Source organism: Aedes albopictus, chromosome 1 (assembly GCF_035046485.1).
Source record: "Aedes albopictus strain Foshan chromosome 1, AalbF5, whole genome shotgun sequence".
In the NCBI taxonomy this organism is placed as follows: Eukaryota; Metazoa; Arthropoda; class Insecta; order Diptera; family Culicidae; genus Aedes; species Aedes albopictus.
In genome coordinates, this window is record NC_085136.1 from 197,171,995 (window position 1) to 197,199,757 (window position 27,763).

At 40.4% G+C, this 27,763-nt stretch overlaps 1 protein-coding gene across 3 annotated transcripts in view; it reads right to left on the minus strand.

Moving 5' to 3' along the window:
* Window positions 1–2,566: 2,566 nt before the first annotated feature.
* The window catches only part of LOC109423252 (hemicentin-2), a 759,984-nt gene continuing 734,787 nt past the window's right edge, over window positions 2,567–27,763 (minus strand). For all 3 annotated transcript variants that reach the window (XM_062846090.1, XM_062846089.1, XM_062846091.1), the window contains one exon: window positions 2,567–27,755. In XM_062846090.1, the coding sequence (XP_062702074.1) occupies window positions 27,216–27,755 (540 nt within the window). In that variant the 3' untranslated portion in view covers window positions 2,567–27,215. The remainder of the gene's footprint in view (window positions 27,756–27,763) is intronic.

Consider the following 27,763-nt stretch of genomic DNA (forward strand, 5'->3'; position numbering starts at 1 on the left):
TTGTCGCCATATTGAAGAATTAGCTAACATGAATGGAAAATAGTTAATTTTGCTCAAATTAGCAATGAATTGATAGTTTGCCACCATTTCCATAACATGCTCACATAAATAAACTCTCTGCTGATTTTTCTTGTAATTCGAGATAGTTTTACTAAATAAGTAAATTGATTTATTTCATTCCAAGATGATAATATTCACTATTTTTGAAGCGCATTAATTTTATGATTCTGCAACCCCAATATTCACGGTAAAATTGAATGCGCATTAGCCTACCAACACAATAACTACTCAAATATTACTTTGAAATAATTATGACTTCTACTTACGAATGTTGTATCGTCCTGAACTTTACGTGCCATCGAAGAAGCTTCTCTGCATCTGAGCTGTCAAAGTTTTTGTTGAAAAAAAAAACAACAACAATCGAGAATGGGCAATTTTTCAACTAGGTTTTAAAACGGTTTAATTGCTACTCTTAATGCGGTTTGCAAAAGCTCTCCGAGAGTGGTCCACTTAGCCGGAAAATGCTCTTAAAGAGGTTATCAAGAGGTTTTGATGTATAAATCAGTTTTATGGCAAGTTTTATAAAATTAGTCATGAAGATCTCTTGTAGAGCCGAACAAAACTTAAAATGTTACTTGGGATACTAAGATATGGCGGTCCAGCTTGGAGCACGGCGTTAGTAACCAAAAGCTACCATGGTATTCCAGGGGACCCCAGAGATGCTTTTAATGATCTCAAGAAGTGCCAGGGATGTTCCAGAGGGACTCAGGGGCATTTCAGGAGGTCTCAGGGGCGTTTTAGGGAGTTTCAGGGGGTAAGGGGTATTTTGGGGAGTCTCAGGAGGGTCCCAGGAACCTTAGATACTCTTCGAAAGGTTCCATGGAAGTTTCAGAGGGCTTTAGAGGTGTTTCAAGGGGTTTCAAGAATTACCAGTAGATGCTGACACCTCCTGGAACCATCTTAAATCGGCGCTAAAATCCCTAGGGTCCTCTTGAAACGCGCCTGAGATCTCCTGGTACTTTCTGAAACTCCATGAAACCCCCTGAAACCCTCCTGAAATTGCTCTGAAATCCTCTGAAACGCCCCTGAAATGATCCTTGAAACGCACCTGAGATGATCCTTGAAACGCCCCTGAGATCTTCTGATACCCCCTTGAAACTCTCACCCCTGAGCCCTTTGAAGCGCCCGTAGAGGCGCCCCTGGAGGCCCAGAATTCCCTGAGACCTTCTCGTACCCCTAAAACCATCTGGGACCTCCTGGAACTCCCTGAAACGCCTCAGCAATGCCCTTTAGACCCCCTGGAACGCCCTTGCAAACCCCTAAGAATATTTTGATTTGTATCCTAAAAGAAGTAACTGGTCAAAATTTCAACCAAATCCATTGAAATTAAGAGGTGCATTAAATCAATTTTGTGTTTTTCGACTGCTTTCAAACTTCAACTTGTTTGCTACAAGTTCTTCAAACAATGTTTCTCAATAAAATCAAAGGAAACATATGTAATTATCACATTTGTAATCAATTGGTATAGTACTTTCAATAGTACAATCGAAACAGTAAAGGGTGCTGACTAATTACTGTCCAAGGGGCTAAAATCACGTTCAGTCTCAATATATGTTTCGACTATAAAATTGTTGATATTGCATCGATTTTTTTGAAATGCAATGCAACAAATGTAGATTGAGAGGTTTGTGTTCAAAATTTCAGCCATTTCCTTAGCCAAATTCAAAAGTTGCAGCACTGACAAGCAAAATTAGGAACTGTTCAAAATTGAATGGCACACATTCTACTCTTTCGTTGCTACAACAAAAAGTATTGCACCGATTCACATGCAATTTTGTAGATGAAATGAACACATCTTAAGATGCCATTAGGCTGAATTTGAGCAATTTCAATGTATCTATTGCAGAGTTACAGCTGTATTTCTGTGTCCCGATTATTGACGATATAGGCTTTATGTGACTTGTCAGCTATGGCTCTTTTGAAGGCCGAGCACATTGGGCCTCCCATTGGGTGCTTGCTGTTGTTGCATTTCCCGGAACAAATCAAACACTTGGGAGGATTCGAGTAGTCGTGTTCCTTATGGCCTTCATCTTCACATCACCTACACAGTTTGCTTCTGCCACGGCTTTCACAGCCCCATGTCTTGAGTCCTGGTTCCAGACGATTGGCTTGTGTATGGTCAATTGCTACACTGACCTGCTAACCTTGAGTTTCCCTAGTTTAACGGACTTGTAAGCTTTACCAAAAGGCCACATGTGTTCTTTCAGGGCCTTTTCGTTGACGGTAGTAAATTTTAAACCTTAATATATATTGGGAACCCTTAAATAAAATACTTACCTATCGGCATTTCGTTAACACTATGAATCGTCATGGTTGTCATCACTGGTTCGCTGGAAAATGCACACGGGTAGGGCTTTCGGATATTTTAGGACAAGCAATAATCTGAACGGAATTCATTGTTTTTTTTTTTTTATAAATATTCTATTTTTATTTACATTTCGTTTTGTTTAGGTTCACTTTTTGTAAGATTTTAGATAATTGTTTTATTTGATTTTCTTAATTGCAATTGTCATATTATTTAATCGGCAATAATTTTCTATCCTTCACTATGTACAGTATTTACACAACATGTTTTTTTTGTAACAAAATGGTTGATTTGATTTCATTTGATTTCCCGTTAGTGTTCTTCTGAGTATTTTTTTTTTGTTTGATTATTTACATCTTTCATTACAAAATGGATTATCAGATAACTTACTCAAGTTACCGTTTAGTTAGAACAACTGTGGCTATAGTAACATCCGTGTTGTCCGTGTCAGTTGTGATAAATTTCAATGTTTAATTTTTGACACAAAGATTCAGTCGCTTAGTGAGCTTGTTTTCTCTTTCTTTTGTTCGTGATGACCAGTCTTGAATATTTTGACGATTGAGTTGTAATTTTGTGATGCGCGCTTACACTCCCTAGATTACAAGTTTTTGTTTTTCATCGCACTCTGTGGACCTTAATTAAGAGCCTGGAAGTTGACTGCTGTTGGCTGTTTGGAACGGGGTTAAAAATTAATGTTTTTTTACGAAATATATTTGCACTGCAACAAATATTGACTTTCCCGATCTTCAAAAGAAGAATGAAGAACAGACTCGAAATTTAAAGTTCTAGTTTGACATTTGAGATCGGCCTTTGAGTGATAGAATCCGACAATTTTTTCCCGGTACGTTAGATAGGAAGAGAAATCGTCACTGATTCTTCATTAGGGCCTAACTGACAGTTTCGATTTCTCTTCATCGATCCTCTTTTTGTGTTATTACGAAAAGTGTATTAAGTTTTCCAAAGATTTTTTGGTTGAAATGCGAAGACTACGACTACATCTTGCTCTAGAAACAAAAAGAATAATGATTTTGTTTGTTTTGATCAAGTTATTAGCGAAAGAGAGAGTCGACGAAGAAAAATCGATCAAGTCAGTTAGGCCCTTAAGAAAAATCATTGTCGAAATGTTCTTATTTAACGTACACGGTAAGCAAAATTCACTGAAATTATGTTTTGAAAACTAAAGATGGGGAACAAGGCCAAAAAATAATAATAGTTATATGTCTTCAATCACAGCCAATGAAAATTGAAAAAAAAAATCGTTAGAATCATATTGCAATATATGGTTTCAAGACCCCTATTATCGTCCTTTCGTTGTAGATTCACAAATATGTCGCCGTCTAACATTCATGTTCGGCAAAAAACAAGTTAAATTGGTTTTATCGCTTGTGAATGGCACAAGATCAATTGAATCAGTTTGTCCTTGAATAATCAATAATTATTTTTACTTTAACGTGAAACAACTCATTTAATCCTCATTTGTTGTAGCTCAGATTGACTATGAGTGAGTATGCACTGTAAAATCTGTATGCAAACAATGTCATCGAAGCGAACTCATACCCGCGTACATCATTGGGCCCTCGCGGGGCAGAAATTAAAAAACAACAACCGTCAGTCTTTGATCCGTAGGACAATGTATCATAAAATGTCAATGGTGGTGATTAATATATTTTCGAGGTGTGGATGTGTGGGGCCTTCTGGCTGACTTGTGAGTACTGTTTCCAGTTTGATTGCAGTGCTTTCCAGCATTCGACAACACTCGACGACGACGACGATGGCAGGGCAGCGCTGAACAGAGCAGCGTGGTTTGATTTTTGATGATTTCGTCCCTTGTTGAAGCCAGACAACACCTGGTCCAGTGCAGTGGTCCACTGGTAATGCTGGGATATCAAAAGCACTTGAAAAAATATGCTACAACCGTGGTCGTCCCCAGTTGACAGTCAGTCGCGCAATTTGATTTCCGGTCAGATTGGTTCGGGTGTTGGTGTGAGGAGATTTTAAAATTTAATCAAAAGTGAAATTCTGCCGTCGAACGCGGCTGCACAATGAAAATAAGTGATGATTACAATTGAAATGGTATTTTCACATTACATCGAGGGTAAAACATTAGATAATACAGCGCACACAAATTCCCGCACTTTTAGTTTCGTATACTGCACACGGCACCTTTTCAACTTGCGGTTATTGTTCGCCCCAAACACCCTTTTACTGCTCCCATCAAAGATGATAAATCTTCCCACATTATTCGACGTTATTGTGGATACCGATCCCAACTAGGAGTTCCGGCTTATTTGCTTAATATTGACCCTTCATTTTCCACAATGCCTTTGGAATATGCACCACTTTCCGGTTCATTCTACAGCATCAAACCTTCCACCCTGCGCCCCCTGGCTGCCATTGTGAACAATTTTTCATTCTGCGTCGTTTTTTTTTTCTCTCCTACCCTGAATGGTGGATAGTTCCTTGCCGCCGACGACGGTTGGTGCTCACATGTTCATTTTGGATTGCCTCGCCCCGGTTTGTGGTGGCCGGAACCTCGATCAAAAACCTGTCTCTATTCTATTTGATTGATGAAAGATGTTAGCCAACCGAGATACATTCTCCCTCATATTATATATATTTTGCGGGTTGATGATGGGTTGCGTAGCAGCTTGGGGTTTTTTCGTCGGGGATAGGAAAATTTTCAAGACCTTCTATTTGCTTTTTTTCTCTCTTTGGGCTTGCAAGGGGTCGTCCATTAATGACGTAGCTTTTTGGGGGGGAGGGGGGTGTTTGTGATTTTGTGACGAAGTGTGACGATAGGGGGGTGGGGGTTTATGATATGCTACGTAGCTTTCTACTAGACCTATTGAAAACAATATTTTATGATTAATATTTTTTTACTTGCATTGCACTTTATGCACTAGTGGTTTTGAAATCCTGCGTAAAGAATAGTGTATTGTGTTTGCAGACAAAAATCAATTTCGCTCAAATGCTTCTTAAGACCAATTAGTTTGCTGCTTGCTATAGGGCACTGCACGCCGCTAAGGTAGCAAAAGATTTTTTTTGTCATTACGGCATTATTTCAGGAGTTTTTTTTTTGTTTTTATTAATGTGTATTTTACCTAAAAGCTAATTCTATACTTCTTTCAGGAGTTCCTGATATAGTTTCCACAGGACTTTCTCGAAGAATTCATCCAACAATTGAATAAGGAGCTCCTCTAGCAATTTTGTAAAGAATTTCTCATTGTATTCTTTAAAGGTTTTCCCAACAGGAGAGAGACAACATTTTCACAGGAATTCCTACTAGGAATCCCAGAAAAAAAACTTCTGAAAACATTCTAAAGGGATCTGGAGGAATCTCAGAAGGAATCCTTGAAGGAACTTCCAGAAGAATTTCAGAAGGATCTCCTGGAAAAATCTTGAAAGGAAATAGATAAATTTCAATAGAAATGCCATGAGGAGTACCTGGAGCAATTCTAGATGAAGCTTTCGAAGAAATCTTGAAAAAACTTCTGGAAGAATCTTAGATGGAGATATTTGTAGATTGTCAGAAGGAACTCCTGGTTTAATTTCTGAAGAAAGCACGAAAGAAATAATTGAAAGAATCCCGTAAGGAATTTCTGAAGCAATCCCGGAAATAACTTTTGGGGAATCACAAAAGATTATCTGGATATAAATAACTCCTGGTGAAATCTAAGAAAGAAAATCCTGGAGAAATTCCAGAAGCAACTATGGGAGGAATCCGTAAAGGGATTCCTCGCAGAATTCTAAGATATCCTGGAGGAATCCTGGATGGAGTGAATGGAGGAATGCTGGAAAAAGTTACTGAAGGAGCCCCGGGAAAAAAAAATCCTGGATAAATCCTAGAAAAAAGTCCTCGAGGAATCCCAGAAGAATCCAGGAAGGAATTCCTGAAGGAATCCAAAACGGAACACCTGGAGGAATCATAGAAGTAACTCTTGGGAGGGTTTTGAAAGATTACCGGAGGGGTTGCCTACCGAGATCTTGGAATGTATATCTGAGTGAATTCCTGAAGGAAGCCAAGAAGGAACTCCTGGAGGAATCCCGAAAAGAAATTTTTTGGAAACACAGAAAGAAGTTCTGATGGAATCTCAAAAGAAATTCCAGTTAAAATCCCTGTAGAGATGTCTAAAGAAACTGCTGGTGGAAGAGAGGAGAAAAAACCTTGACAGAACTCCTGAAGGAAACCATGGATAAACTTTTAGAAAAACCTTAGGAAAAAAACTCCTGGAGAAATCTCAGAAGGAGCTTTTGGAGGAATCTAAGAAGGAACTCCGGAATGAATTATTGGAGGGATCTTTGAAGGAACCTCTGAAGGAATACAATAAGGAGGAATTTTCTAATGGAATACCAAAAAAAATCCTTGGAGAAATCCCAGAAGGAAGTGCTGGAGGAACTAAAAAGCGAGACATTCACAAAAATGGGAATCCCAAAAATAAACTTCTCTAGTAATTCCAAAATGAACTGCTGTTAGAATTTTAGAAGAAACTCCTGCAGGGTCCTTCGAATGTCGTGGTGAGTTTTATTCAAATGAAATCAATTTGAAATTCTTAATAGATTTATTAGTGAACAAACTAATATCTTCGGAAGAGCTTCTCGGCTAATATGGTAGCAGAACGATGGGTGGTTTATTGAGCCATTAGCTTTGGTGATAATCTCCACTGGTTGCACCTGTGGTCTTGATGTCGCCGATCTGAACCTTGAAGTCGGCAATGTTTCTTGCTATTGTTGTTTTTTCATAATATTCTATTAGCATACAAGTTAAAATTGAAATCTGAGCTAAGTTCGAGTTGTTTTTTACATGAAAATTTAGTTGAGGGGGGGGGGTGTTTAACAAGCTACGTCATTTATAGAGGGGGATGTCTAAATTTGTGACGAAATGCTACGAGGGGGGAGGGGGTATTAAAAATCGCTCAAAAAAAGCTACGTCATTTATGGACGCCCCCCAAGACGGCAAACATTTTTCTCATCAACCCAACAAGTGTGGTATAGAATCACTCTAGAGTGGAAGTTTATAGCAGAAGAATGATAAAGAAAGCCTTGAATCCAGTCCAGCTTGAATCTGTGGTTGAGACTCTAACTGAGGTTGATTGAAATATAAAATGTTCAGTCAGAGTCAGTCGTTCAAATCTTGACTCGAAATAAATATTGAGAAGCAAATGAAAACGAGTTATGTGGGTGGTTCGCTCTTCCAGAGCCTTTCGCATTTGTTCCAGTATTGACTCTTCAATATTTACGATCAAGTACAGTATTCAATTGAAACATCCGTGCTTGCTGCGAGTAGAGACACCGGAACATAAACATTCTATCAAAATGACGGGATTGGTTCTCGGTTGGTCCAGGAAATTTTCGTAAAGTGGATTTCCTTGACTTCCTTGGGCATAGACTATCTTTGTTCCTGCCACACTTTTGAGGCAGCAGGGATTACAGTTACGTGGCCTGACGAACCCTCATGATGGAGGCCTACGCTTTCGAAGGTAGCCCAAAAGGTATGGAGGATGCGACTGCTTTTGATAAACACTCGCAGAAGGCGGTGACGCAACCGTCAGGTGTGGAGCTGTCTGGCGGTGCCCGCAAGGCTAGCCGGATACTAATCCCGAAGGCTGGCAGTAATGCCGGCAAGTCAGACCCCAGCCAGGCGTCCCGGAAAGCTGGGTAGGATGGGCCTGAAAAGGTTGGCCCGTACCAGATGAAAGGGAACAGGGGATTGCGACCGTAGTTAGGCCATCAGCTACCACGGAGTATGGCGAACCAAGGGGAGGACCCCCCTTGGGCGACAGTTGAGTGGAAGAGGAAGTAGAAAAAACCGCTACCTACATGAGGAGGTGTGTAGGAACGCCAAACCAAAAAGCCGTAGAAGGATAGGAATCAAGGGCACTCGTCGTCAAGACTGAACAGTTCAAGTACTCAGAAGCCTTGAAGGCGATGAGGAGCTACGCCAAGCTCGTGGATCTGGGAGCCGACGTACTCGTACAGGTGAAAAGATCCACGAGCTCAAATGCGACAATGAACGAGAAGGCGTCGCCTACAAAAGTCAGGCAGAAGAATCAGGTTGTCGAGATGAGAGCTATAAGAGCGTAAAGTGGAAACCCCAGACGAGATCACCGAAGCGGAAGAGATCGTCACGGCGCTGCAGCAACACTGCAAGGTGCGGGTGGCCACCGCAGCCGTTTGGCTACGGAAGGGCTCGGCAGGGACACAGGTAGCCTTGGAATAGCTACCTGTGGCGGATGCCAACAAGGTAGGCTGGTCAGTATGCCATCTGACCTTTTATGAGCCACCGAAAGTTTGCTTCAGATGTCTGGAACCAGGACACAAGCCATGGGACTGCAAAGGCCCTGACAGGAGCAAGCTCTGCAGGCGATGCGGCTACAAGGCACAAGGTTGGCCGAATCCACTGACGTGTTTGATTTGTTCCGGTAAATCCGTGAGCAACAAGCATCCAACGGGAGCTCCAAGGTGCTCGGCCTTCAGAGAAGCCATAGCTGACAAATCACAGTGCAGGTAGCACAGCTGAACCTGAACCACTGTGACGCAGTCCAGCAACTGCTTTGACAGGCAGCTTCTTTGTCGGGGATGGATATCGTCATCATAGTGGACCCATACCGAGTACCCGCCAGCAACGACAACTGGGTTGCGGATGGGTCCGAAAAAATGACGGCGATATGGACTACGGATAATTGTCCCGTCCAGGTGTTGGTGTCTACTACTCCGAAGGCTTCGTGGTTGGCAAAGTAAACGGAGTCTTCTTCTGTAGCTGTTATGCGCCTACTCAGATGCTGGACTGTATGACGACCGTGCTGGCAGGGCGAAAATCGATGGTAATAGCAGGTGATTTGAATGCCTGGGCCGTGGAATGGGGAAGACGTTTCACGAGCCTGCGGGATCAGATCCTGCTAGAGACACTGGCTATGCCAGATGTTGATCTGGCTATTGTCGGTTCCAAGAATAGGTACCATTTGTCGGAAAGCAGGGGAAACGATTATCTATGAAACTTTTTCGTAGCCCTGGCCTTACAAGTGGTTTGAACATGAGAGGGGTAGATAATGGTTACACTCACAGCGATCACTTGACGGTTCGCTACAGTATCGACTACCACAACCACAGGCAGATGGAGGAAGAGGCAATTAGACCAAGGCCAAGCCCTTGTATGTGGAAGCCATCATACTTCAAACAAAGTAGCACTGCGCCGGTTCTAGCTTAGACGCGCTGGTAGCGGTGCTTTAGCGTGCGTGCGATGCGACTATGCCTGTCAAAGTTCACCCAAGAAATGGGAGACCACCTGCTTACTGGTGGATTCAAGCGATTGTGGACAGCCGGGGCTGATGCTGGCGATGAGGAGAGGGTAACCGATGTGGAACTTGTGGGGATAGCAAAGTCCCTTAGCGTAGGTAAGGCCCCAGGTCCAAACGGAGTTCCGAACCTGACCTTAAAAGTAGCTATTCCTGAGGCTCTCGGGATGTTCAAGTCTGCTATACAGAAATGTCCGGACAAGGGAGTTTTCCAGAAGTATAGAGGTATAGAAGAGGCAGAGCCTGGTTCTATTGCCAAAGGCGGGGAAACCACCCGGGGACCCGTCGGCATATAGACTAATATACTTGTTCGATGCGGCGGGGAAGGTGTTCGAAATGATCATGCTCAACAGAATGTTGAGGCACACTTAGGCTGTAAGGTCTCTCTAGTAGCCAGTTCGGCTCCTCATGTTGTTTACAAAAACCATCGGAATAGCCCTCCAACGTAAGAGAAGGGGGATTCGCTACTGTGCAGTTCTGACTCTGGCTGTAAGGGACGCCTTCAATAGCACCAGTTGGTCAGCTATTGTTGACGTGCTCCTGTGTCTGGGGATACCCGGGTACCTGAACAAGCTTCTTGGAAGCTACTTCCGGAGTCGAGTACTAGTTTACGATACAGAGGTGGGTCGGAAGTGATTTTACATCACCTCAGGAGTCCCGCAAGTTTTCATCCTGGGTCCGGTATTATGGAATGTCATGTACGACGAGGTGTTGAAGTTGAAGTTCCCGGCGGGAGTGGAGATTGTCGGCTTCGCTGACGACATTGCGCTGCAGGTCTACGGTAAATTTATCGAAGAGTGGATTCGACTGCAGCCTATTCGTTCCCAGTTGTGGAGGCATGGATAAGCTCCAGGAAGCTGGAATTAACTCACCACAAAACTGAGGTGGTAGTTGTGAACGACCGAAAGTCGGAGCAGCAATCGGTGATCAGCGAAGGCGTCACGCGTCGCGTGACGCGTCCACTCTGGCCGCACCCTTCGCCAGGGAACAGAACGTGGTGGGTATACGACTGTAGTGGTGAGGGTTCGGAGCCACCGCTGACAGTTTAGCTGCGTTTACTTGGTGAGAGGAAAAAGCACATGTCGTAAAGTTATAACTGCTCAGTGCGGTTCGGTCATTCATGACTGAGCCGCAGATCCGTTCAGAAGATCCGGATCACTAGAGTGATTGATCCGACTCGGTTCTGATCACTGAAGTGAGCCGTTTTGCCCACCTCTAGTGTCGACCCTGTCTGCCTTCCGAGGACAAAGGGAGTGGTGACGACCACTCGGGAAACTGGCTAAGCGACATGCCACCTTGGTGGACGCCCAAAAACGAATTAACACTGTGCACTAGCCTCTTTCTGAAGCAATGCCTTCTTGGTGTTTCTGGAAAGGCAAAGGATTTGGCGGTCATGCGAATGTTGTTTAGTGGCGTCTGGAAAGAGTAATCCCCACACTACCTGGAGCTCCCTGTTCAGGTGTCTGTTGAGCAGATTATCCCGTCATGGTTTAGAAGAAGAAAAAAGGGTCCTTAGCCGTATGGACGTCAAAGCGCAGTGCCCTCGGTATCATTTCTTGATACTTACAAATCAGTTGGGAGCAGGCGTGGTGTCGGTTCTGTCAACCTTCCGAGGACAAAGGGGACGGATCCAGGAAGCTGACAATGCGCCAGTACATTTCTTTGGTGCCCTTCTGAAAGTGCATGTCCTTCTGAATGATGTTCGTTGCTGCAATGCTATGCAGCTCACCTCGAGGGTACGTTGGGCTCTAGCCTCTCTCCGAAGCAATGTCTTCTAGGTGGCCCCGAATGGACGCTAGACCTAGAGGCAATGGAAACGGAAGAGGTGGTCGGAGAAACCTGTTGAACTCAAAATTGTCCTCAAAACTTTCCCTATCAAACTGAACTATACGGCCAAGTTCCAGCCTAGTAATTGACGAAGACAGCAAATCTGCCGAAAACATCAAAGATACTCTTCAACGATTACGTAAAAAAAACTTAATTCATGTTTGAGTCGTCCTTGAACTTGTGCCATGAATGAAACAGCAAAAAAGGATTAAATCATAATAGTGCTTACTATAGCTTTCAAATCACATAATCCTGATAAACCCAATCCAAATATTCATATTTTCAGGTTTTCTTACTTATATCTTTCTCCATATCCAAAACTAAAAGGGAAAAGTCTATTTTCAAGAGCAAAAACTTTCCGCACCATTCACCATTCAAGCCGTTTAACTTCAACGTTTGATACGGTGAGAAACCTGGTGCCTTCCAGAATGGTGTACGGCTAGAGTGTGCGGTGACGAACGACGAAAAAACCCCATCAGCGCAGTGGTGAAGTTTTATTATTTATTTGATTTATACAGAAATACCCCATTCATCCCACTCATGCACCGTCGTCGTCGTTGTCGCAGCTTCATTGCCGTCGTCCCCGCCGGAGTGTAGTAGAAGAGGTGGTCGGGAGCCACACGCTTGGGTATGACAGTATGATTGATGATAACAGTACGATCATCGGTGCGCTGGAAGGTGATATCGTTTGCCAATGAATGATTCGATTGGAACTGTCCTACCTCTCTACTCCAGTAGAGGTAAAACATATCCGCATTGCTCACAGTGCTACGAGCTCACCGGTTGATTTAATTATTCAATCCTTCTCTTTCCATGACAAGAACAAAAAAAAAATTGTCAGCCGATGATTCCGGTGAATAAATATTCACCATATCATGTCATGGAGAAGTTGGGTTGTTTGAGGCAGTGGAAAAATCGTAGTTTTTGTTGCATAGTCTGGACCCATATAGCTGAAATGGTTGGCATGTGGGAAATTCTGCACGACTACTGGGGGAGACGGTTTTGAATCCCGATCGGTTCAGGATCTTTTCGTAATGGAAATGTGTTTGACTTTTTGGAATAAAGAGTATCATCATATCTGTTACACGATATACAAAATCGGAATGATTATGGGCAGAGAATTCTCTCAGCTATGGAAGTTCTAATAGAACAGTAAAGCTAACAACTCGAAAAAAACATATTTGTCAAAAATGGTCAAATATTTGGCGTCTGGGTAAAGCGTGTACGAGCATCTTAAGCTGAGAAGCAGTATTTTACCCAGTGGGGGCGTTACGCCAAGCTTCTTTTTCTTCCATTATATTCTTTTCATTCAGCAATCTTTCAGCCTTACTATCCCTCATAAATGATAAACATAAGACGTGATCAACCACCCATTCGGGATACAATTCGAACAGTATACGGTATTGTTGAACCGTCTACATTGTGGTCTGTGTATGGTGTTTGTTTATTAGGGATGCCATTGTAACCTCATCTCACAGCTAGCTGGCTAAGAGACTCATATGCTTTTTCTAAACTTCCGTAACTCACGCGATTGGCGGTGGTACCACCACGCTAATGCTGAGTACACAAAGCGAGATTTTTTCAAAGTGTTGTACAAAATACAACAGCGTGATTGCTCGAGGGTTAACACACAGACTACATAGAATGTCTGCATCCTCCAGGTTTACATGACTCCCAGAGCCGTAGCGTGGTCCCACGGCACCCTTGGCAAGCATTCAGCATGGCGCCCCACAACAATTACACAATGTTAATTTGCTAAAGCTTGTGATTATTCATTTTTTCAAAGTTTCTTCAAAAGTTGTATTTTGGAGTTTCTATGAATATTTAGGAAATCTAACAGTATTTTTTAGTATTTTTTCTTTTACTGAATTTTGTTTTCAAAAATATTTAATTGAGTTTCAGGGGTTTTCAGCAATCTTCAAACGATTTATTTTACCAATTTTCGGCAATAGGTTCTATTGGTTTTACTAGAATTATCCAATAACAGGTTCCTTCGTCATGGTGCTGGCCAGGGGCGTACAATTTCGTTTCAATGATACACTTTCATGCAACATTTGAATGAGTCACTTCAAGTGTTTCATACATTTTTCTAATGACTCGGTCGTTAAAAAAAACTTTTCCACTCATCGTAGCACTCGGTAGTCTCCCACCCGGTCGCATTGCTTGTGCTTCACCCGTCAGCGCATTAGTGTCTCACTGGTGCGCGCTAGTCTCTCAATGGTTACGGGCGCCGGTTAATTGGATTTAAGTGGTCGAATTTGTTATCCTCTTTCATAAAACATAATTCAGGCCAAACATTTCAATAGGTCCTATCTGCATTTGAGAGGCTCTCTTTGTTCACTTTCTCTTTCGCTTATTGCATTGTAATGGTACACTTTTCAACTATTTTTGTAGTACAAATCAAGAGACGATTGTTTTGACCAGCGTTAAATGCAAGGAGACAATCATAATACCAATAAACAGCTGAGATATTAACGAAAGAGAGGGAAACCAAAGAGAGCCTCTCTTCTGCAGATAGGACCTTTAGACATGTTTGGCCTGAATTATCATTCTATTGGCGTGCACCACTATTTAAAAATGTGGTTTAAATAGTGTTTTTAGCATGTTGAAGTATTTCAATGACTCATAAATGAAACGAAAATCCAAGTGTATCATCCCATGTTTCATACACACTTGTTTCTGTAGCAGCAACGAACGAGTGTGTTGCTGGGTGAGAGATGAAGCATCACAGCAGTCCGTTCGCATGGGAAACGATTTGCTACAGTCGTCGTACGTCATGTTTTCCTTTCGAAATAAGGCAATCCATGACGACATATCGCGATGGGGGTGACAGCTGAAATTGTAAACACAGTGTACGTGCAACTTACCAAATTTTCGTCGAGTGTTCTCAGTGCTTAACAAATTCCTTTGTGATCAACTGTCACCCCGATCGACGAATGTCAAAAATACATGGTAAACAAAGAAAATCAGCTGATCGCATCTGTCTCATGGATTGCCTTATTGCACGACCCTGGTGCTGGCTGTCACTGACTGCTTGCTAGGGGAAAGACACGCAAAAGGAATAACACTAAACTATATTCACACCCCACAAATCCATGCAAGGCTTTCAAAATAAACCTTTGAAGTATTTTTGGATGAAGTCAATAGCAGATTTTCTAACGGAATATCTGGAGAAATTTCTGAATAAATTCCTAATTTATAATTTTCTGGTGTAAATTATGAGGACATGCAAGGTTTTCTAGCAGAAATAATATATATTTTATCGTGGTCGATTTCTAAAGAAATCCATAGAGGATTTTTTTTTTATATAAAATCCCTAGAAGAACTTCTGAAAGAATTCTCAGAGACATCTCTGAAAGAACCCCCGGAGTAATTTCTAAAGGAATCTCTGTGAAATTTTCCATATTAATCCATGGTGGAATTACTGAAGAAATTTATTAAAGGGTTTGCAAGTAATCCTTATAGATATTTTTGCGGGAATCACTATTGAAGTAAATTTTTGAATAAAACCACTTTAGACATATCGGGAGGAATCCTTTGACTAAGTAAGCTAGGAATTTGATAACTTCTTGAAAGCCTCCCTGGAGGAATTTCTAAAGGAATCCTCCGAGAATTTTCAGAAAAAATCTCCAGATGAATTTTGGATTTGATTTTTTTTAAATAATTTCTTAAGGAGATTCTGAGGAGTTTCTGAAATATTTTTAGAAAGCTTTTCTTGAAGAAACCCAGCAAAAATTTTGATGAAACATCCGGTGGAATTTATGGAGGAATTCCTGGAATGTTTAATTTGTTTTGAGAGAATGAAAATAAAAAAAAAACACTGATAGTTTTAATATAAATATAAAAATTGGATAAACCTTAGAGAACATCGTTCAAAAAAATTTTTTTTTTTCAAAATTCCTTCTCTAAACACAAGTAACTCGGAAGTAACATTAAAACATTTCCCAGTAAGGATTTTTAGGGATTTTTAGAGAGAAATTTTCACTAAAATTTATAAAACGTAAAAAACACATGCACACAAAAAAAAATATGTAATTAAAATTCAGCGAGAAATCGTGCACATAAATTATTAGTGCACTTTTACATGAGATATAATGTAAAATTACATTACCATCGTGTAAATTTCCGCCAACCATCGCATAAACCATTATGGACTCCAACCGGTTACGCGACTATTAGCGGAAATTTACACGATCGTAACGTAATTTTACATGATATCTCATGTAAATATGCACTAACTCTAGCATTCCCTTTATGTGCATGATTTCTCGCTGAATTTTAATTACATATTTTTTTCTGTGTGATCAATCTTAGAAATTAGGGAAATCTTGACAACATGGTACAAGAAAACAACAGCGTCATCCTGTTTCCTTTTAGCCTAAGACCTTTACGGCGCCCTCTGAGGCTGGCGCCCTTGGCGGGGCCAACCTGGCCAACCGCACGCTACGGCTCTGATGACAAGATGTCCAGCACGGGTAGTTTCACTGCTGGTCTACGTAGAATGCCGGTTGGCGAATATACCAAGGCTTTAAGAACAACCCTGTTGTAAAAAGAAAATCGTGTTAAAAACTGTTCCTTTGAATTCCACTAAGAATTTGCATCCTTTTACAGATTCTTAACACGATTTTCTTTTTTACTTACAGATATTCCCCTAACAAGCCCAGGTTGATCATCATCAACCCTGTTGTGTTGTCTTTGCCAAAAAACATCTCTTCCACCTTTCCATCTGTCCATTTATGTATTTCTAGCTGACTCTCCGACGAAAAGAGCAAGGGCTTGCACCGTCGTCCTCCACTGGGAGGAATTCCTTTATCCAGCGCCACCAGAATTGGTGCACTGGTGAATGTCAGCACTATTGCTTCGTTTGTATTTTGCATTTGAGACTGCAACCTTTCGTTTGCTCCATGATGGCAAATCCAGTTGTAACTGTATACTTCCATCGGCGGTCCTCGAAGAGCTAGGAACAAACAGGACGTGCTACAGGTAACGAGGTAAGGCTGAACGATTTGTCATACACCTCCAGTCTCGCAAGTGGCTCATCTTTTGATATCTACTGCGAATCCAATCCAACACTGTTGATAAATCACTCCGGAAAATTCTTCGTGCGATCGGCAGCCTGTGGTAGTTCTGAACAATCTTCCTTAAATGTACTCCGAGAACGACGGCCTACAATTCTAGTCGAGGAATTGGCAGCGATTTAATTGGCGTAACTTTCGTTTTGACACGAACAATCATGGAACAAACAACGCGTCGAGTAACTTCCGGTTTTGATGGATTTCTCTGGAAGACGGACAATGTAGATTCCCCGGAAAAACTATGCAATGGCTAGCCGGAAGTTAGCATGCGACAGTTTGTTACATGCTTCTGTTCGACAGACAGCTAAAACACGAATGATTATTAACTTCATTGATACCCCACGCGAGGCGGATCTGATCCAGGGTGCCTGAGGTGGGATCTACAAGGATCTAACGGAAATTTCAGCTCAACAGTTGAGCATTCCGCCTTTCTCCCCCGCGTGGCGAACTCGTTGTCCAGGGTTCCCCGGGGGTGGGAGTCCTCCCACTTCCAATACCAATGCCTGCTTCAACTTCAGCCTGTCACTTTTCTTCCCGTTCTACCCGCGTAGAGGTCCAGTCCTTCGGGAGCCAGGGGTGGGTGATGCGGGGACTTCTCCGCTCGAAACATCAATCCATCCCGATTTCAGGGTGTGGAACTGCCGGAAGCATCAGTCGAGCTCAGACGTGCAGAAGGCCGGCGGATCAAGGCATAAAATCAGCTCATTAGTACCAACATGGGACCTCCGACCAACCTTATTGTCCTCCCAGGAGGTTCTATGAGTAGGCAACGAGATCACCAAACATCCAAAATATCAGGACCACTTCGCCCCTAACCCCAGGTGCCTGTGTCCATATGAAACGTTAGGTGAGATGTCCATATGAAACGATGCGAGGATTGATATGGTAAAATATTAAGCTAATGCTGCTACTGTATATTTGCAAGATCTACTTCAATTACTTTCAATCTAAACAAAGTATGTTATGTTTTATAAGCTGATCGAAGCATTGGATATTGCTTGTTTAAATTACCCTCATTTTGGCTTTGGTCAGTTATGAGATCGTATGTATGTGTTTTTCTGGCTATTCGACTTGCAGCGGCTACGGTATTTAAGTACAAAAAGGCAGCTATTTTTCAAATTTTATCAAGATGAGTCCATTTAATTCGGAACATTACTGTGTACCCATACTACATAGTACCAGAGCCTAAAATGCCTCAAAACAGCTACCATTTTGGATAATTTGATCGCCAGATTGGATACTCTGGTCACTATTTTTGGAGTCTTGACGTTTTCCGCATAACTAATTATAGCCCGAGCAGAGGAAAATATCAAAATAATAACAACGGAATCACAAAACCTGTTTTTATATCCCGGTTTGTTATTATTAACTTATTAAGTCATCACCGTTCCATAACATGTTCTGTTGGGCAACCTTATTTTGTTATGATCGTGCTCTTGATATATTTTCTTTAAATTACATTTCAATAACATGTTTTGTTTGTAGCACAAGTTCAGTTATTATTGTGTCATTGAGACTAGTACAAATATTTGATCATTAATATTACAACATAACTAGCTTTGTAATCAAAACTACACCATTCGAAATTTTCGTTGTTCACAGCATTCCGTGAGGAACTGTAAGAGAAAATATTATTTTGTCATCAGTTCCTCTTCTTACTGACATTACGTTACAGTGCCAACTTATCAGCCTTTTGTTTTATAAGCACTTTGAAAAGTATACCTGTTTTTTGTCCCAGTTTCAGTTAGGTATGAATACGAAAATAGAGAGTGTAATGGAGTGTTAGCCATTTTATGAAACATTTTGGATCAACTGGTGGAATTCAACGACGAACAACACATTTTCGCCAAAAATGTAAAAAAATAAGTCATCAAGAACTCCATTGATTATTTTTAGACATTTTATTTTTATTGATTTCACTGCATCGAGCCCATTTAGATTAACTAGGATAAATGTGTCAATCAATGAGGTAATAATGTAAATTAATCTCATAAACAATGAACCACCTAATTCAGGGTTTCAAAACGACGGTAGTTTTTCATCGTAAGTTGTTTGGAAAATAAACGAGAACTATTGTTTGTTTCTGTTTTCGATAAGAAATCGCTTGCGACAACAATAGCGTCCCAATTATGAATGAAACATTTAACAATAGATCCTATTGTTGCGTATCCCATTTAATGCATATGGGACTTTGGAGGAGTTCCAATTCGCAACAGAAAAAAAGCATATTTTGTTTTCGGATTGTTATCAATAACGTACTCATATCAAAATTTGTTATTGAAATATTTTCAAAATTCGCTGTTATTAAGTTGTTATTGAAACTAACAAAACATGTTATTAAACAGGTCTTCCAGGAACATTTTTTTGTTATAATATTTGTTATTTTGCCGCTTATGACAGACAAGTTTATAACAGGATATGTTATGTGAATAACATGAAAATAACTCTTTCCGCTACTCAGTTATTTTTCCAAAATAACACATTTTATTATGCTGTTGCTCTTCCCTTCTGCTCGGGAGGGATTCATTGATTTGATTGGAAAGACGAACCAGCCAAGGGCTGAAAGTCTCTCTAATAAAGACAAATCAATCAAATCAATGATTTGATTGATATTTTTTTTGATTGATTGATTTGTCTTTCAGCCAGGGATTCATGATTTTGGAGCCTAAAACTCCTTCTAACAGTCACCATCTTGAATTTTGTGCCGCCATCTTGGATACTATCGTCGTCATTTTTTTTCATAACAAATCAAATCAAATTATCCCTATACTGCATAGTTTCAAAGCCCAAAACTCCTTAAAACTGCTGTCGTTTTGAATTTTGGGCCGTCTTCTTCGATATTTTGGTCCCCGTGCCAAATATACCCATATAACATGGTTTTAGAACCTAAAACTCATTAAAACGGATGCCATGCCAACTTGAATTTTGAGCCACCGTCTTGGATACTCTGAACTCTGAACATCTTTTCCATACCAAATATACCGTAAAATGGGGTATCTTTGATAATGCGGGTAACTTTGATAGTGCGGCAGGCATTGTTTAATTTATCTTATAACTATGATTCCTTCAACCAGTTAATAAAAAGGTAAACGTAAATCAATTTTATACATATGAGAGTTCATCTTAGACGTATTTTCATTAAAATCTAGTTTATGTACAACTTTTTGGGCAAAAAATAAAAATTGTTGATATTTTTGTCATTTATCAACCCCTTCAAACAATCTGCTATACGACTTCGTTACAGCTATTTTTTCAATGAATGGACTCTTATTCTCGATAGATTCATCATAGTAGATTCCAAATCTGGCCTTGAATCTCTTAACGAAGTGTGTTTTTACGAAATGGAAGCAATTTTGTAAATTGGGATATTAATCTCCATACATTGATAAACGCCTAAAAGTATGCAATGCCCTTGTAATATCATGTAGATAAATGTGTGTTGTTCAAAATTTGTTTATAAAACATTAAAAAACAACCCAAAAAAAGAAAACTAACCATGAATAGCATGTAATCATATGTTGATGTACCATTAAGCATTTATTATTACAAAGATAATGATTTTTGATAGCTAAATTTATTGTGTTTTGCACTCAATACTCCACAAACTCATTTTTATATGTTGAATTTAGTAAAAAATCAGTGTTTTGCTATAAAAATTCTATCTAATATATTCCACAAGCCTTCTCTCATCATGTTCATACTCCTAAGATTTCAATTTGTGATTATTTTTTGAGATTTGATGTGTTTTTAGGGCATTATCAAAGTTACCCCAAAATGAAAATCTGATTTTCGGTTATATGAAAAACTAAAAGTTATCCAAAATATTCCAGATTATCGAATCTTTTAATTGCAATTGATAACTGATACCCCAGTACTTGTTTTAAAAATATAAAACATGAGGAAATACTGTTACATGTAAAAATATTGAGAAAATTCGCTGAAAAACTATCAAAGTTACCCCATTTTACGGTACCCATAAACCCATATTGCATGGCTTAAGAGCCTAAAACACCTTAAAACAATTACCATTTTGAATTTTGGGCTGCCATCTAATATATTCTGGTCGCCCTTTTTGGTTTTCGGACGTCTTCTCCATGAAAAATATACGCAGTTTTTGGCTCTACAATAGGCCGTCCCTTATTTTGCAAAAATTGGAAATGTTATAAGTTCGTTAGTGGAAAATGATCGTTTTGGCTAAGAAATGATCGTGTCAAAATTTGAAGTCCGTATCTCAAGGCTAAGTGGTCCCTCAAGGGGTCTAAAGTTGTCAAAAATCGTATGGGACCAAAAAAAGATGAAATTTTTTTCGACAAAAAAATACGCTATTCTACTAAAACCGGTGATTTTAGGACCCTATAGGGCCAAAAATGTGCTTAGATTTGCGATATCTCTACTCGTTTTTGAGTTATTGAACAAAATAGAATATGTTTCCTTCGGAATCTAAAATAATGGTCAAAAATGCCGATTTTTCAGTTGTTTTTTGTCAATATCTTGGAAACGAGTAGATATATCGCAAATCTAAGCACATTTTTGGCCCTTTAGGGTCCTAAAATCACCGGTTTTAGAGGAATATCGTATTTGTTTTGTCGAAAAAAATTTCATGTTTTTTTGGTCTCATACAATTTTTGACAACTTTAGGCCCCTTGAGGGACCACTTAGCCTTGAGATACGGGCTTCAAATTTTGACACGATCATTTTTTAGCTAAAACGATCATTTTCCACTAACGAACTTATAACATTTCTAAATTTTGCAAAATAAGGGACGGCCTACTCTACAACCATGCAAGTTTTAGAACCAAAAACTCCGTGAAACAGCTGCCATAAAGAGACGAATGCCGAGTACGGTAAAGTCTCTCTAAACAAAAAAAAAAAAAAAACAGCTGCCATCTTGAATTTTGGGCCACCATCTTGGATTTTTTGGCCGCCATCTTGCATATTTCATTTTTCAACTTCGGATATCTTCTCTATACCAAATATACCCATATCACATGGTTTTAGAGCCAAAACCTTCTTAAAACAACCGTCATATTGAAGTTTGGGCCGCCATCTTGGACTTTTGGCCGCCGTCTTGAATATTTTGGTTCCCATTTTTGGACTCCGGACATCTTCCCCATACCAAGTAGGATATCGCGCCACTTGGGCGGTGGCTTCTATATTCGTCTGTTTCCCACTATAACTCAGTCAATTTTGAACCAATTGACTTGAAATGTTGTACACGGGTAGTTACTATACCAATCTCACCGCATTCCAAAAATTGTGTCAATTGGTTCAAATTTGAATGTGTTACAGCGGAAAACAGACGAAAATAGAAGCCACTGCCCAAGTGGCGTGATTCCCTATCCCCATATTGTATGGTTTCAGAGCCTCAAACTCCTCAAAACAGCCGTTTCTTCTAGTTGTGGGTCGCCATTTTGTTTTTTTGGTCACCATGTTGAATTTTTAGCCGACATCGTGGTTTTGTGGTTTTCATGGATGATTTCTGCATTAAATTCAGCAACCATGCTAAAGTTAACAAAATTCGGCACAGTTTGATGTGTCGCATGATGAAATTTGGTTTAGTTTTAGATATGTATGACCAGTTCACAGGTGCTGGTCCGGATCACTAAAATGGCCATAACTCCGGAACGCTTTAACCGATCCGCACCATTGTCAACAGCAAATAATAGGGTAAAATTCCGGTTCAATTCAAGCTATAATCCAGTGGTGCTCAGGCTGGAGGATACCGCGGGCCAAATTTGCAATTCGGGATCGACCTGCGGGCCGCATAAAACATCGATACACAAAAACAACAAAACGAACAATTCTTAAGCATATTTATTAAAAATCTGAACTGTTCAGAACTTGTGTAAGGGTCAAACTTTATAATCTATTGCTCTTTGTGAAATTCAATTTAGATTCTAAGTTTGGTTGAGAAAAACGCTTGAGCTTCAAATTGAAATTCAAACATACAATTTAGAAGTTGCCCCTAGAATTGCCTTGAAGCCACTTCAAGAACTTGTCAAGCAGCTTTTACAAGAATTTCTTTTGAATCGCTCCAAAAAGGTTTGCTCAAATTTCTCCTGAGATTTCTTGTAGAGTTGTTCCAGAAGATTTTCGAGAAATTTCTTGAAGTTTCTTTTAGTTTTTCTAGAATTTTCTTGGAACACCTCCAAGAACTCCTCTTAGATTTGACTTTGGAACTCCCTTGAAGTTACTTCAGGAATTCCTCATTAATCGTTTCCAAGAATTTTTCCTAGAATAGCCTCCGGATTTTTCCGAAAAATTACCAGGGGTTTCTTGAAGATTTTAGTAAATTCTTTCCGGATTTTTCCGAAAAATTACCAGGGGTTTCTTGAAGATTTTAGTAAATTCTTTCCATAAGCCTCTTCTAAAGTTGATGAAATACTTCCTTATAAATTGCTTCAAACTTATTGTTCAAATTTTTCTCAGGAGTTCTAGACATCTTTTGTGTTTTGATGCAGTTGGTCCTGGAATCTTGTTTGTAGTTACTCCTGAAAATTCTCTTTTTGTTGTTCGAGGAAAGTTGTTTAAGAAATTCCTGTTAGAGTGGCACCAGAACATTTTTCTAAGAGATGCTCCTATAATTTCCATGCAGTATCGCCACAACTTTCTCATTGAGTTTCTTCAGATTTATTTACTCCAGGACGATTTGAGTTTCTCCATATATTTCGCTTAGAATTGCTTAAAAATTTTCTCCAATAACACAGTGCAACATTTTTTTGTCTCAAGAGCAAACTTATGTGTCTCCGAAGGATTTTGGGCGGCTGAATCCGAATCCGGGCTCAGATTTGCTCCAACACGTCACAATTTTGAGCTATACCTCAATTTATAGGGCAAAATATGCGATTTTGGGCTTTTTTGACTGCAGGTTATTAAGCATGGAAATATTTTTTTTAAGCGATCAAAAGGTTAGTTGGTCAATTAACATCTAAATCAACGACTCATGCAAAATATTTTGTTTTACCTAATCAAATTTGATAGATTTAAGCATTTAATGTTAGTATGAAAACTTGCATGCAATTTTTGGAGGGTGACTTGTATGGGAAATATCGTACCTAACATAAATCGCTTAAAACTATCAAATTTGATTTGGTAAAACGAAATATTTTGCATGAGTCGTTAATTTAGATGTTAATTGACCAATTTATCCTTTGATTGATTGAAAAATATATTTCCATGCTTAATGGCTAGCAGTCAAATAAGCCCAAAATCCAGTATTTTGCCCTATAAATTGAGGTATAGCTCAAAATTGTGACGTGTTGGAGCAAATCTGAGCCCGGATTCGGATTCAGTGGCCCAAAATCTGTCAGAGACACATAAGTTTGCTCTTGAGACAGACCAAAAGTTATTTTTTGTTACGCTGTGTAATATTTCCTGGAGTTCCTCCAAAAATGTATCCAAAAGCTTCTCCAAAAGGGCACAGGAGACACTTTATGAATCTCGCCTGAGATTTTTTTCTTTAAGTTCGGTCAGGAGTTTCGCTTGGACAATTCAAATTGGATTCGTAAGTTTTGTTTCGAAAAATGTGTGAGTCTTATAATGGAAATTTAAACATGCAGCGAAAATTAAACAATATTGGCAACCAAGTTGAGATTTGTTGATAATTTTGTCAAAAACTTCGTGCTTTGTGTTTTTGTGTTCTTCGGGAAGGCGAAATGTGAAATATTTGCTCAGCGTTGCATCGACTGCGCTTGAAAACTGTAACTTTTTTTTAAATGATTCAAGATTGCATGTTTAACAAACTTTCATTTTATTCGTACCACTTATAAATAACTATAAGCTGGCTTTGTGACTTTGCTGAAATGCCGAAATATTTCGGAGTTGCGATTTCGAATCTTACTTGTTCTTTTTGTTTATTTACCATTTAATTTGTGTTCAACACTGTGCAAATCGATCAGCATTTTTTTTGTTTGATTTCTTAATTAATTTAACGAGTTATTTCAAATAATCGTTCAAAAATTTCGATTCGTCCTAAAGTACTCCGTGGGCCGCATCTTAAGGCTTGGAGGGCCGCATGCGGCCCGCGGGCCGCAGGATTAGCACCACTGCTATAATCCGTAAAATCGGCCAATGGAAAGTGCCCTAAAAGTGAGTTAACTTTTTTTGCGCACAGACATACATACATACACACATACAGACATCATCTCAATTCGTCGAACTGAGTTAACTGGTATATGTGACTCGAATCTCCTAGCCTTCTGTCGAAAATACGTTTTTTGAGTGAACATATAGCCTTTCAGTACACTTTGGTGTACGAGAAAGGCAAAAAGATTCTGCATATTTGTTGTCATCAATATTTTACGAATTCAACACGAGTAAGTGCCAAACTTAAACTAATTATTGGACTCTTATTCAGATGATACTTTTTATTTGAAAAACATAAATTATTTCTAATGAAGTAGAATTTGCTCTCAATTTTGTGATCATTTACTTTTTTTGTGTTTTTTTATGTGTGTCAATGATGAATTAAGAATGGGCCAAAAAATCTACTATAATAAAATCTCAAACAAAAAAAAACATATGGCATGTTATCTATCCAATTAAAACAAATACTTATGGACTCACATGAAACTAACACAACAAATCCTCATAATCCGAGCTGGAACTGTAAACCATTGCAGTTTATCTCCCCGGGCCGCAAGGATGCTCTTTTTCCACCGCTCGGCCAACCAACCAGTCAGCGCAGTCAACTTCCGGACTCATTGTTAAATTTTATTTTCTAGCTAAAACTAAATTAACTCTTCTTCGTCGCATTTCAGACCTTTTTTCCAGCGATGACGGGGCGGGCTGCTGGTTTCTTTCCAACTAATGTACAAAACGAACGACGTCGCGCGTCGCCGAATGGTAGTGAGTGGCAGTGGCCGGTTGCCAACAACAACGCATCCAACCGACCGACCGACAACCCCTCTCGAAGGATACCCTACTCGCGCGCGCTACCATCATCCCAGCACGCCCCAGCAGTTGGAGGAATCTCATTTCCTCAGTCCCAGAGTCCCACGCCTTAGGGAACGTTAAAAAATTACGTCCAACATTTGGGTGAGGGGGCGGGTCTAGAAAAGTGTGACAGTACGTGTAGTGGGTATAGGAAAAGTGCGTAACAGAGGGGGGCGGGGGGGGGGGTCTAGAAATCCCGAAAAACGATGGATGTAATATTTGAATCTTCCCTTACCGCAGCCAGTTTTCCCCACACCTCGCACACACCTCCTACCGGGGCCATCGAGTGCCGTGTTATTGGGTGTGAAATGCGAGAGGTTCGTTCACGCGAAATCAAATCAGGAGGAAAAACTTTTCTCGTCGCTCTTCATTTCAGCTTCAGATCGTTACTTTTTTCCGCGAGCTTTTTTTTTTTTCTTTATACATATTTACAGGAAAGATTACGACCTTGAGTTTATTCGAGTTTGCTTCTGTGTATATCTTCTCTGAGGGGGGAGATTCTGGTAGCGCATCAGCGCAGCACAGCGCGACGGGCGAGCGAATTGGTCATAAACTAGATTATTATTTACAGATTCCTCATTCGCACGTCCGTTTTTTTCCTTTTCTCGGCGCATTTCCGTCGTTTTATTGTGGCCTTTAGTCAGAATTAACAGTACTGAAGAAAGAGCAGTTCCAGGTGAAATGGGAGAAATTTATCCGAAGGAGTTCTATTTAAATCGAGAGAAAATGCAATGAACTCATTCGATGAAAAGTATAAATTAGATCAGCTTTCGACACAAAAAAAAGTATTCCAATGACTTTATAAATAAAAAGTTCAATTATAGTGGTCCGAATAAAAAGTATGCTCAACCCTCACCCCCTGGTACTACTGTCTAGTCACCGGTAAGTCTGTTCAATCTTACTCCTGATGGGAGAACCTATGTTCTTTACATCAGAGCCCGACTACATTACACGTCTTGTTGGTCGACTCAACCGATACCAGGAAATGTGATGTGAGCAATTATTAGTGACCTTCCCTTTAATTGTCCTTCCCTTAATGAGCATCTGTGATATGACGAAGTTGTCAGTGTTATAACAATGGTCCTGCCAAACCCTTGGAATGGAACGTGGGTTGCGTCGTTACGGTATCACCAGCGAGGAACATAAAGTTTTATAAAATAATTGAGAACTAAACAAAAAAATAATAAGAATTAAAAAAAAAATCTCCTGGTAAATAATATATTAAATATTGAGATGAACGTAGACCTGGTAGGTTCAAATTTCCCCCGCAAATCAACCTGAAACTGCTCAGAACTCTCCGCCCCTTTCCTTTCTTGCCACTGTTCCCCATCAGTCTGGGTCACACTCAAAATTGAGCATATCGATTTAATTATTTCACAGCGTTCATATCACAAAATGATATAATGGTAAATAACATCGTTATTTTGGATTTTATTTTACACATCAGTAGAAAACGGTCGAAAACGTAAAACAGAAACGTAAAGTGATCACCGAGGAAACAGTTGCCCCCGCGGCGAAGAACAAAGAGATGCGTCTTCGCCGAGGGAAATATTCGGATTTCTCCTTCTCTATAAACAGCTTCGGAATCGTTTCGTTATTTTAACAATTTCTAATTATTGTTTAAGTCTTGCCTCGTTCCCTAGCGTTGGCGCCGACTGGAAGTGCGCATTCGGAGAATGAGCCTCACAGGGCCGTATCACCGACCCTGTGAGATTCCTATAGTCATACGGTGCTTTCCCGTTTTACCATCAGGGGCGTATCGGCGGACACGTCGTCCTCGGGTAGTCCAATGCAGACGCGAGCCCTCGGTTGCGGTCCACCGAGATGCTGCATTGCTATCGTCGAGGGTGGAGGAGGCACCACTTGCTGACTGCTGGTCACCGAAATGGCCGTCATGTTTCGCACACCAGCGATGGTTCCCCCGTACGAGGGCCAATGATGGGCACCGGCTGGACCAACGGAATTTATAATGCCACCGCCCGCCGCACTCGGTGGATGCCTTGGCAGGGTGCACGTGACGTGCGAAGCTGACGTGAACGTATTTGGCACATGACTCATGGACACGTTAGTCACCGAGTTTGCCGGAGGTTGAGGCACGCCGTTCCTCAGAGTGCAGTAGCCCAGGCTGGCCGTGTGATTGTTGTGCAGGGCCATCGTGGACCCCATGAAGTTCTGGCTCTGTGCCGTAGTGGTCAGCAGCAATCGACTCGGACTGCTCGTGTCAATTGTGGATATGTGCTGTCGACGTCGAATGTACTCCATCTATGAAA